The sequence below is a fragment of the Phoxinus phoxinus genome (genome assembly GCF_949152265.1).
Source record: "Phoxinus phoxinus genome assembly, chromosome: 12".
Classification (NCBI taxonomy): Eukaryota; Metazoa; Chordata; class Actinopteri; order Cypriniformes; family Leuciscidae; genus Phoxinus; species Phoxinus phoxinus.
In genome coordinates, this window is record NC_136887.1 from 26,298,488 (window position 1) to 26,310,609 (window position 12,122).

General features: G+C 34.9%; 1 protein-coding gene across 2 annotated transcripts in view; it reads left to right on the forward strand.

The window, feature by feature from the left end:
* atp8a1 (ATPase phospholipid transporting 8A1) overlaps positions 1-12,122 on the forward strand; it is a 117,642-nt gene that overhangs the window by 50,495 nt on the left and 55,025 nt on the right. Inside the window, exons 15-18 of one of the 2 annotated variants that reach the window (XM_079630671.1) lie at positions 1,702-1,746; positions 8,064-8,136; positions 9,577-9,682; positions 11,050-11,132. In XM_079630671.1, the coding sequence (XP_079486797.1) occupies positions 1,702-1,746; positions 8,064-8,136; positions 9,577-9,682; positions 11,050-11,132 (307 nt within the window). The remainder of the gene's footprint in view (positions 1-1,701; positions 1,747-8,063; positions 8,137-9,576; positions 9,683-11,049; positions 11,133-12,122) is intronic. The other variant, XM_079630672.1, reaches the window with a different exon arrangement.

The window sequence follows — 12,122 nt, forward strand, 5'->3', positions numbered from 1 at the left end:
CGGCTAGCATTTGTCTTTTTTAAACCATGTTTGTTTTAAAAGACCCAAGTCCCACCCGTCTGCAGAAATCTGTTGTTTGGATGCTGAAGAAGTGGTCGAGTCTAATACCTGCAGGACTTGTGTTGGCCTATATTAGCGTAAATGCACTGTTCCCCCTGCTGAAATGCAGTTCTTCTGTTTCAGCGTACTAAACAATTCTCTTCCCCCTGAGGCTGATGGTACGGAGTCAGATATGTGCATGACCAGTCAACCTGCCTTTTGTTTTTGTAGTTTCTGTTGAGTCATAATTTGGGTTTGAAATGCCACATGAAGCAATAGGGTCAATGCTAATGCTTTTTACCCAAGCAATATTTTGTCAACCTATGATCATTAATAGCACATTGGAAAATGAAAGAAAAAAAGAAAGGAAAAATCTGTAAATGTCCAATTTCTTTTCCCTTCACTTTTCTTATTTGATCAATTTTCTGTTCTTTTTCATTTTTTCCTTTTATAATTTACCATGATAAATTCCTTTTCAGATTCTTTCTTGTTTTCCTTGCTTCCTTCCAAATATTTTATGAAGTTATGTATTCATACATTCAATGCAAACCCCATTTAAAAAGTACTATGGCTGTACCATGATAAATTGACCGTATCAAATGTACCTGAATACCGTAGTACGTTGATGAATACCATGATACTGAATTATTTCCATATTCACAGACCATGTAAACTTCAAATAATAACGTGGCATGGTACATGTCCTCAAATCTATGTACTATGGTTGGGACAATAAAGTGCCATGTGTCATGGTATTAATATTATTGTCATTTCAAAACAATTTCTACAATACACACAACTCCATGTATTGCTTTTTTTAATTTCCCTAGTGTGCTATTCTCCCTTTGTGTCATAATATTAACTCTGCTCATTCTAACTTTTTACCTCACTCAGTGTCTGGTCCTTAAACACATGGTCAGGCTAGTGTCCACTCGTATTACAATTAACAACGCCCGATTCTGTTGACCTGAGCAAAGATGCGAGAATAATTTTCTGCTGTCAAGCCGGCAGCAGTGGCTGTGTCTCCCTATCCCAGCAGAATCGGTTTAGCAGCCAGCAATTCATCCACTGCCCGTCTACTAGCACTGTCTTAGCCTTTCTATATAGTAGATAATGTAGCCATTCCAGCATTCATCTAATTATTCGTCTTACCTTGGAGTTGTGCTCTTTGATTAGCTGTAGTTACAGTGTGTTGTTTATTGGTTAGTCATTCTCCCTTACCCTTTAAATTCATGTGAGGTCTGTTGCATTAAATCTGATTCTTTGTTAGACAATTATTATGGATAAATATTAGAGTTTTGCCTTGCAGTGAATACATTTTTATTTATTTATTTATTTATTTATTTATCAGCGCTCTTGCATCTCACAAAATCCCTTTATTTTCTGTTGTCTAACTTTTTCTTAACGTGTTTGCATGAATTAGTGTTACAAAATATAAATTGGATTTATTGAGATGCATCTTTTCATGTTAATTATTTATTAATTAAAGCATAAACATCATATAAATATAATAAAATACTGTCACTGCTTTCTATTCAAAGTATATCAATAAATTCTCTTAAACCCATTTCTATAGATCTGATTTATTGCACAGGCAGACATGGGTAAACGTGGTCATTTGGGTTGTGTTTTGTCTGTAACTCTCTTCACTCCACCCAACAGTCATGCAGCTGAAGTTGAGGATGGTAGTTTTGCGGAGGAGGACTGGTAAGGACCAAAACCATTGGCTGTATGTTTTATGCTTCTGTGATGTGTTCTTGCTGTGTTGCCTTGTGAGAAATGTGGTTTGAGCCCTTTTCTTGTGATGTGGTTGTGTTTATTGGACTTTGTCTGCACGGTGTCACCCTAAATTAGCGTGAAGACGATTCCTGTTGACTGTAAATAAAAAAGGAGCTGTTGTCTGATAATCTGTGCTGTGCTGGTTTGATTTAATCTAATAAATCTGTTGCTTTGGGCTGGGCTGTATGGTTAAGACGGCAACAGGTGTTTTCTATTTTCTATCTACTGAGTTTCTCTGATTTCTCAGCACAAACTTGTTTACTACAGACAAGTCTTTATATATGAGCCTCTCTCTCTATGGTGTAACTTTTGCTAAATATATAGCACCAAGTAACTGTCAAAAGTTTGGAAACTTTTTTTTTTTATAATGTTTTTGAAAGAAGTCTCTTATGCTCACTAAGACTGCATTAATTTAAGCAAAAATACAGTGAAAAATGTCATATGAAATATTATTACAAATTAAAAGAACTCTTTCCTATTTGAATATTTTTTTTAATGTAATTTATTCCTGTGCTGTCAAAGCTGAATTTTTAGCATAATTACTCCAGTCTTCAGTGTCACATGATCCTTCAGATATCATTCTAATATAGTGATTTCTTATTATCTTTATCAATGTTAAATGCTCCTTAACATTTTAGTGGAAATGGTGATACTTTTTTCCAGGATTATTTTGATGAATAGAAGTTCTGTGAACAGCATTTAATTGTATTTATTAAAGCATTTATTAAATGGAAATCTTTTGTAATTATAAATGTCTTCACTGTCAATTTTGACCAATTCAATGCATTTTTGATTAATACAAATATTAATTTCTCTCTTTTTAATCTTACCACAAATGTTTAAATTGTATTGTTTCCACAAAAATGTTAAGCAGCAAAAACTGTTTTCAACATTGATAATAATAATAATAAATGTTTCTTGAGCAGCAAATTAGTATATTAGAATGATTTCTGAAGAATCATGTGACACTGAAGACTGGAGTAATGATGCTGAAAATTACCATCACAGGAATAAATTACTTTTTTAAATGTATTAAAATAGAAAAACGTTATTGTAATATTTCACAATATTATTGTTTTTACTGTGTTTTTGATCAAATATATGCAGCCTTGGTGAGCATAAGAGACTTTACAAAAGGACAAAAGAATTGAATGTTCAAACTTTCCATACTTTTTTTGACAGGCTATATAGCAATTTTGTATATAGCAAAAGTTAGGCCATTTAGAAAAAGTTTTCAGATTTCAGTCTATGGTTGCTGTCCCTGTGTAACCTGCAGTTAAAAGTCTGCTTAAAGCTACACTGTGTGATTTTTACCCCCATCTAGCGGTGAAAAGGTATATGACCATCCAGTGAATATTAGTTTCTGTTCCTCTCAATTCCGATTTCGTTTTAACTCCTACGGTGGCCAATGTAGTCCAAGATTAACATGGCTTCCAGTTCGACCTCGTCCATGAGTATTCCTTCAAGTGATGAGGTTACTTTAGAAAACTATTGTAATTTAATTTGTCAGTTAACATATAGGTTATGACATCTATGTAAAATGAATAATAGTTTTATGTTTTCGTTATTTTTTTTACCATTTCATTGCTAACATCAGCTATCAGGTTCCCAGACGAATGCAAGCTAATCTTAGTAAAGTAACTTTGCAGTGCTATCGTTATTCTGTATATTGTACGACATCACTAGCGTAAGGCAACGTTTACATTGTAGGCTATATCATTTTCTCCTTGATCAGAGATCAGCTGATGTGACGGAGGGAGAGGGAGAGGGAGAGGGAAAGGAAAAAATAAAAACAGGGCCGGTGCCGGTGAATTGTGGAGACGCGAAAGGCGAAGCTTGAATTATCGGGTATGTCCCTCTTTGGCTAATGTACTTTCAAGATGGAGGGGCAACATGGCGACCGACATTCGAACCCCTCACCCGTATGTATTTTCAATAGCATATTATACACTCACGAGAATACTTTATTACTTGAACGAAGTAAATATGCATTAATGAGCACATATATTTTTGAAAGAACTAAGTGTTTTTAGCTAAGAATAAACTAAAAAAGTTACACAGTGTAGCTTTAAAGAATACAGTGATGTATGTAGATTTGTGACCAGTCTCCAGGCAGCGTATGAGTCAGTTTTCCTTGGGATTGAACTTTTAGAAAGCCATCCATATCATGACACACTTTATGATTTGTAACAGGAACAGCCATTCATAACACTAATAAAATATAAATGGAGCTCCAGCTTGAAAATATTACTTCCAATTTGGACATTACTGAAATATCCCTCAGATCACATGAAAATATTTTATATATATATATATATATATATATATATATTACTTTTAAAATAGTACACTTTCTAAATTTACATTATTGCCACAGGACCGGCATTATAAATGAAATCAATCTTCCATATCCAGCATGGACCCCATGAGGACAATTTGCACTTAGTGAACGGGGCTCTAGAGATCTCTATAGTGTCCCTAGAAGAGCAGGATTCCTGTGGAGAGAATGGAAAGTCATGTTGTGTCCATTAGATTGAATATCTTCGTAACTCGAAAATGTTTTACTAGCCCATCTGATATTGATATTAAAATCTATCTTTAGCAAGTCTAGTAGGGGTTTTATTGCACTCAAAATATAACCTAATTCAGAATAATGTTTCCACAAATTGAAAAAGGATTTTCGTAAAATGAAATTAAATAATGAATATTAACTTGGATACTTTCTACAGCGGAATCCTGAAATTTAGTTTCTTTTGTGGAACAAAAAGAATAAATGCTGATAACATTGGACCCCATTGACTTTTATTGTAAGGACAAAGGCACATTTTTTGGGAAAACAATCTTTTGTGTCCATAGAAAAGAAAAAAAAAAGTCATACAGGTTTGGAATGACATGGAGGTGACATTTTTAATTTTGGAGTGAGCTATTTATCTAACTAAATATTTATGTTAAAGGGATAGTTCACCCAAAAATTAAAATTCTGTCATCATATACTCACCCTCAAGTTGTTCCAAACCTGTATGAGTTTCTTTCTTCTGCTGAACACAGAAGATATTTTGAAGAATATGGGAACCAAACAGTTGATGGACCTCATTGACTTCTATATGATAATTACAAATGGGGTCCATTAACTGTTTAGTTACTGACATTCTCTAAAATATCTTCTGTGTTCAGCAGAAGAAAGAAATTCATACAGGTTTGGAAAAACTTACGGATGAGTAAATTATGAGGGTTTTCATTTTTGGGTGAACTATACCTTTAAGCAAAAAAAATGAATGCAGTCTCAATGCAGATGGATCAAGGAAAGTTCTGTTTTACAAATTAAATGAATTGCACAGTTACATTTTTATTAAATGGTTATTTTTTGGAGTGTGAACAAGTAATAAAAGCAAGAATAAAAGCATAAATAACAAATAATGATGGCTGAAAGGACTGGATTCCCTGTTGTGGCAAAACAATTGTCTATTTTTTTCCAGATAAAAGCTTCTGGAGAATTTCCTCATTAACTTATGCACTATATGCAGTATCTGTCTTTGTCTGAGCTCTGAGCATTAAGTCCGCAGGACAGGGTTGAAGCTTCATTTGAGCGGTGAAGCCATGTGCAGGGGAACAATGGAAGCGTGTGTGCATGTGTCTTGTGGGAGTTGTGTAAGCAACACTGACATATGCCTCCTGCCCCTCCACCTCTGCTGTTTACTCTGTTTATCCCTCTCATAAACATGCACACATTTAAACAATGGGGAACTGCTTACTTTTCAGTGGAGCTGTAATAAGAAATGCTGCAATGGCCTGTGTGGTGCGTGTGATAGAGAGAAATAACGTGTTTATCTGTTATAGTCCATTATAGTTCAATACTGCAGTAGATTGCGGGAGGGTTATGAATGAATGAGCAAAATCGGGCCATCGAGGGCCGATAACTACACTGCCGCATTCAGTTTCCATGGAGACGATTGTCCCGCTGGGCTTTGGATCACCAATAACAGAGGCTGTCTTCTGAATGCAGTAGCATGCACAGTCTACTCTGAATACTGCTTACTACTTCTATAAATAGCATGTGATGCTATATGCATTATGCAACGTTAAGCATTTCTAACGATTATATGCAACATCATTGTCACATGACCTCATTACTTATGTTTAATTGAGCCAAAGTTATTGAAAATAACACACACAAAAAATTTAGTATGATGACATGCTAATTTTGTATTAAAGTCTTGTTAGCAAGATCAAATGAGTTAGGATGTTAAAAATTGCAGTTATTATTATAATGCTTCCAGCTCATTCATGTTGAGTGAATTGCATTGACATACTCATTTTATTTGATCAAATGAAATTTATTTGATCAAAAATACAATTCAAAAATGTAAAATTGTAAAATATCATTACAGTGTAAAAGAACTGTTTTCTATTTTAATTAATTTTTAAATGTAATTTAATTTATTATTGTGATTGCAAAGCTTTAGTGTCACATGACCTTTCAGAAATCATTCTAATATGCTGATTTGATGCTCAATACCTAAAAAGAACAACATTTATTTGAAATGGAAATCTTTTGTAACATTTTAAATGTCTTTACTGTCACTTTTGATTGATTTAATGCGTTCTTGCTGAATAAAAGTATTAATTAATAGGGGAAAAAACTTTTTAATGTGAAAAGCTGTAAACATACATTTATTAATTCATAGTAATGTGAAATATGCTGTCATTGTATTTCTATGTGTATATGCGCCCTAGCTTTTGCTCAAAGTACAGCAGGGATCCTAATGTTCACGTTGCATGATACGTGGCTTTTTCTGTTCGGAAGCTACATTTTCTGCTTGTTGCACATTCGGACTAATGTTCGACCAATGCATTTTAACACGTTTGAAACCTGAACCTTTTTGCGTGTGAGTGAAAGGAGCATGTCTGCACGTATCCCTGCACGTGTTGAGGTGCTGAGAGACAGGAAATTGGATTTTTTTTGCTGGTGCCAGCGCAGTTTCATAATGTGCTCCTCTTAGTGTGATACATTTTATTTTTATCCTCCTTCACAATTCCCCCACCCCCCTATGATTTTGTCCTTACCTCAACATGACATCTTCAGTCTAAGAGATGAATCTCACCAACCAATAATCTGCAACTTGTTTGATATAATGCACCGGTGAGGTGAACAATGCTGTACACTGAACCCAGTGTGATGAAACATTACATTTCCCCCCCAGACTCCTTTGCCAGAAGCCGCAAATCTCACCTAACCTTTTCACGGTCAGATTTATATGGTTCTGATGTCTGAGGCTGCCGCTGCAGTAAGATGCTCTGACCAAATGTCCTTTCCGCATTGGCTTGGGAGAGGGTTAATGTAGTATGTGAACTGGTTCTTAAAAATGTCATGTTCAGCATAGGGCTATAGATATGTCCACTACTGAGCCCTTGAATGGCCTGTATATCACAGACCTACTAATCAATATCCTTCCTAAAAATGCTGTAGTCTGCAAGGTGTAAATTCAGTGTACCTCTACTGATGAGATTGTCAGTGGGTGGTCACATGACGTTTGCATCTACTCTGAATAGATGTTTCATGAATAGTAAGAGGATAGGTTTTTTATAATGCAAGAGCTTTAGTGTCTGATAATAATGTGGTGCTAATGTTGAAGTGAGTATCGGGGTGTTTGGGGGTCAAAGGGAAGGACCAAGGCATTTGAGGGAATTAATATTAATGTTTGGCAAAGATGCGCTTTCCCTGATGAAGGGGCTCTTTTGCATATCGTTAATATTGATGAGACCTTTATAATCATCTGTGGTTTATTTGCATTATGTTTGATTCAATAGCTAAACATGAAAATCTGTTATAAATAAATGTAGCTTAGTGCATTAATTTAAATTTTACTTTATAGATGCATGCAGCACTTCACCCTCTTGATTTGTTATTTTTGTTAATTTTTACTTAATGTAATTTAGTTAAATGCCTTTATTTATTTTTACAAAAGTTAGATTGATATGAAAGAATCATTGGCACCCCATGCAGTACCACTGCAGACCCCCTAGGGCTTAAATATACGTACAGTAAATGGCACTTTATAAACAAACAGACTGGTGCTTAGCAATTGGAGACAGTTTATTTTCCATTATTTTTCAGATAATTTTCACTACAGATGGAGAATTATGTTTTTCAGTGAAGGGAGACAAAATGGCCCTTTTGTTTATAAATGAGAGCACCTGCTTCTGTATTTATCTCTGTCTTCCTTCATATCTCTCTTTGTATGCAGTCACAGCACTCAGTCCACAGAGGAAGCTGGATTTAATGACCCCAGCTTACTGGAAAACCTCCAAAGTAATCATGTAAGTACTGTAATGGCATCACAGCTGCTCAGTCATGCCCAGCCAGCCAGAAATTTACACACAGGCTCTGATATCCACACGCTCCCACCTCCTATCTTCCCTCACGGCTCTTTTCTTGCCCATATCAGCTCTGTTCTGGCCACCTGGGTGTTTAGTAGTGTACAATCACAAAACTAGGCCTTTTGTCAATGTTAAGGCTAGTTCACACCAAGGACGATTTCTATAACAATAAATATATAGTTTTAGAAATCGTTCGATATATAAAAGAATAGCAGACTTCACACCATAACTATAACGGTACAGAATCACTTTCAGAACGATTTTTTTCCAGCTGATGAACGATAAAAACATTGACAACCATTTAGAAACTTGAGCATTTAAAGCAGTAGACGACATAACTTCAGTGCACGCTTAGAATAAATAGAATGATATTGTGCATTTGTGTGGAGACTAATATAGTTATCATTCTTGGTGTGAACGGGCCTTTATTCTCTACTGACATGAGACTTTTTCCCTGGTTTCACAGACGAGGCTTAAGCTAGTCCCAGACTAAAATGTATGTTTGAGCTGTTTTAACTGAAAGCAACTTGCACTGGCATATCTTTAAAAAAAAAAAAAACATGTCAGTACCATTGTAATCTGTAGCAACAGCATTTTGTACTAATTTAAGCCATGTTAAATATGTTGATTTAAAGTAGAAAACGGCCTTACAATAATCAATATAATCAATGCAAGGTGAAATAAAAGCATAGACTTCTCTGTCTTTAAAACTTGTAAATATTTCTTAACTGATAAAAACATGACTGAACCAACTTATTACCGTGATATTAAAAATTCAAATTGGTGTGAAAATAATTTCCATTACCTGCTGAATATTGGGGAACACTTTAAGAGCTAACTCAATCTGACTTTCACTAGAGCCCTGACCGATTATCACAACTTCAGTTTCATCAGTGTTGATTTGCAGAAAATGAGAAGCTGTTAAATTTTTGCTTTTCAATTTTTGCTTTCAATCTGATGAGCATGCTTGGAGAACATCTAAGCTTGTCAGATCATTGGATCGTAGTGATAAGTATAACTGTAAATCATCTGCATAGCTGTAAAAAATGTATACGTATGTTGTTACAGATTCAAGAGGTAGGCATGCGATGACTGGTCGGAAAGGAGCGTGTAGTCTGACATGTTTCTTGTCCACGACACAACAAGATTTTAGGAGTCAAAATCGCGTAATCTGACACAGTGACTATTGTAACAGACATAATTGTAAAATTGTGTAATCTGAACCAGGCATAACGCACAAGTTGAAAAATTTGTCCCAACACCAATTTATGTCTGTGGAACAAACCATCAAGAATGAGTTTCATTCTAAAGATTAATATGTAGAGATTGAGTGCCTTCTTTTTCTTAGTTTCTTGTGTTTTTTTTTTTTCCCCAACACAGCCCACTGCTCCGGTCATTAAAGATTTCATGACCATGATGGCTATCTGTCACACGGCTGTCCCTGAACGCACTGACAACAAGATCACCTACCAGGCTGCTTCCCCAGGTCAGTCAAAATCCCAATACACTTAAACAGCAAATATTTGTACATTGGGCCTGTCAGTTGTTTAAAATTTTAAATAAAATGAATGATGTGACATGCCGATTGATTACAAATATAACTGTGTTGAAAAAAAGCCCACAGAGGAAGATTCTCCTCATATATACACTACCGTTCTAAAGCTATTTCAATACCGATTTTTTTTTAAATAAAGATGCTTGCAAGTAATAAATACTTTTATTCAGTAAAGATGCATTAAATTTCTCAGAAGTGACAGTAAAGACATTTATAATCTTATAATTGAATGAACCTTCTATTAATTTGAAGAATCCTAAAAAGGTTTTTTACATTGATGAAGCAGATTTGTTCCGCTTAATATTTTGTGAAAACTTTGATAATAAATGTTTCTTGAGCATTCATCACAGGTAAAGATTTTATATTTTTTAAATATATTACATTACAATGTAAAACAGTAATTTATTTTAAATTGTAATATTTCACAATATTACTGTTTTTACAGATTTTTTGGTCAAATAAATGCAGCCTTTGTGAGCATAAGAGACATATTTCTAAAACCTAAAAATCTTACTGATCCCAAACTTTTGAGTGGTAGTGTATGTATTCAATAGATACTTATTTTAATCTAGCAAATAAATCTATAGATGTAGTTCTACTAATGTGGAAACGGATCCACAAATGGATCATTGAACTCATTTCAGGCTCTCAGACAGCTGGTTGCTGTTGATAGAGTACAGGAAGTGAAGAGGGCAGCCACAGCATGATCTTAATTTCCTGTTCCTCTTTCTAATGGTTCTGGTTTGGTTTTCCAATCTCTAGCAGACATCAGTGTTGAGTTGAGACAGTGTTCAGATGAGACAGATCAGTGCTGTGAATCTGTTAGGATGCTTTTTATCAAGTTGCCTCACAACAGATAGAATTTGTTCTTAAGACATTCATGAATGTGAAATAATGCAGGCAAAGAAACGGATGAGTTAATTAATGCAGGTTCACTCTCTCCGGTGCTTGCATTTGACACCTTCATGGTTATGCATAATTTATCTTTTTAGCATTTGTCAGAATTTATCCCTAGCTTTGAGGCTTAGCGAGACTGGTGACCCATTTTAATTTCACGTCTGTGCAGCGGTGCATTGAATATTAGCCAGACCACGTTTGAGATAAATGGAAAGCATGGGCGGGTGATTTTTGTAGAGACGGATCGCAGGACAAGAGGTAACAGCAGGTTTTAGTAGTGCCACCTCATCTCCAACAGTTTGTCTGCTTAGTGTTGTGAACAAGTAGTCGTATACCAGACGCTTTTATCCAATGTGACTTAACCGCCACCTGCCCTCACCAAATGCTGTCTTGTTCCACAGATGAAGGTGCTTTGGTTCGGGCAGCAGAAAACCTGGGTTTCGTGTTCTCTGGGAGAACTCCAGACTGTGTTATTGTGGAGTCGGTAAGTAAAGACGTTGTGGGAATAGATGATGAGTTGCAGTGGGAACGTGACTCACCCTCTGTCATGCTGCATAGCTCACTCACACTTTGCACTCTGGAGAACTATTAAAGGCAATTTGTACGCCGGGGTCCCTCTTCAACAGATCCATTATATCCTTATTATAATGTATGATAGAGAGGAAGCCATCGCAGACCTGTGGCAACTTCATTTTTATACACTGAGGCGATGAATAACGAACATTGTTTCTGTCTGAAACAAACAACCCTTTTACGATCTGTAATGCAGTCTTTTCTGCACTGCTGTTTGGCAAGGATGCTACTGAAGGATGTACACTACTGTGCAAAGATTGGGGTCAGAAATGTATATATATTAAAGAAATAATACTTTATTGAGCAAGCATTATACCGAAGGGTGCATTAAAGTAACTGTAAAGATTTTTACATTGTTACAAAAAAATTTGTTTAAAAAAATTGTTTTTGGGAAATTTCTAATCAAAGAATCCTAAACAAAATGTATCACGATTTCCACAGAAAAATATTAAGCTGCTCAACTTTCAATATTTATAATATGTTGAAAGTTGACATGTATAATCATTATTTATATCATATATCATTATTTTAAAATAGAAAAGTTTCATTTTAATAGTTCTGTTTTTGCTGTATTTTTTACCAAATCAATGCAGCCTTGGTGAGCATAAGACAAAAACTATTTAAAAAAATCTTATAGACCCCAAACATTTGAATAATAGTTTATTAGTAACTGTAGAAATTAACCAAGATTAATAAATGTTTTATTAGATTGTAAATTGTTACCATTATATTTTACCCAAGTTGTTAGTTTGAAGACTGAATTAAAGATTAATTGAATCTGATTTATGAGCAAATAATTCTCATGAGTTGGTTATTTTACTGAATTGCCCAAAGGGACATTAATATAAAAAAATTCAACAAAATAACTTGCTGATTCCATCTCAGCATTTACTGAATTACC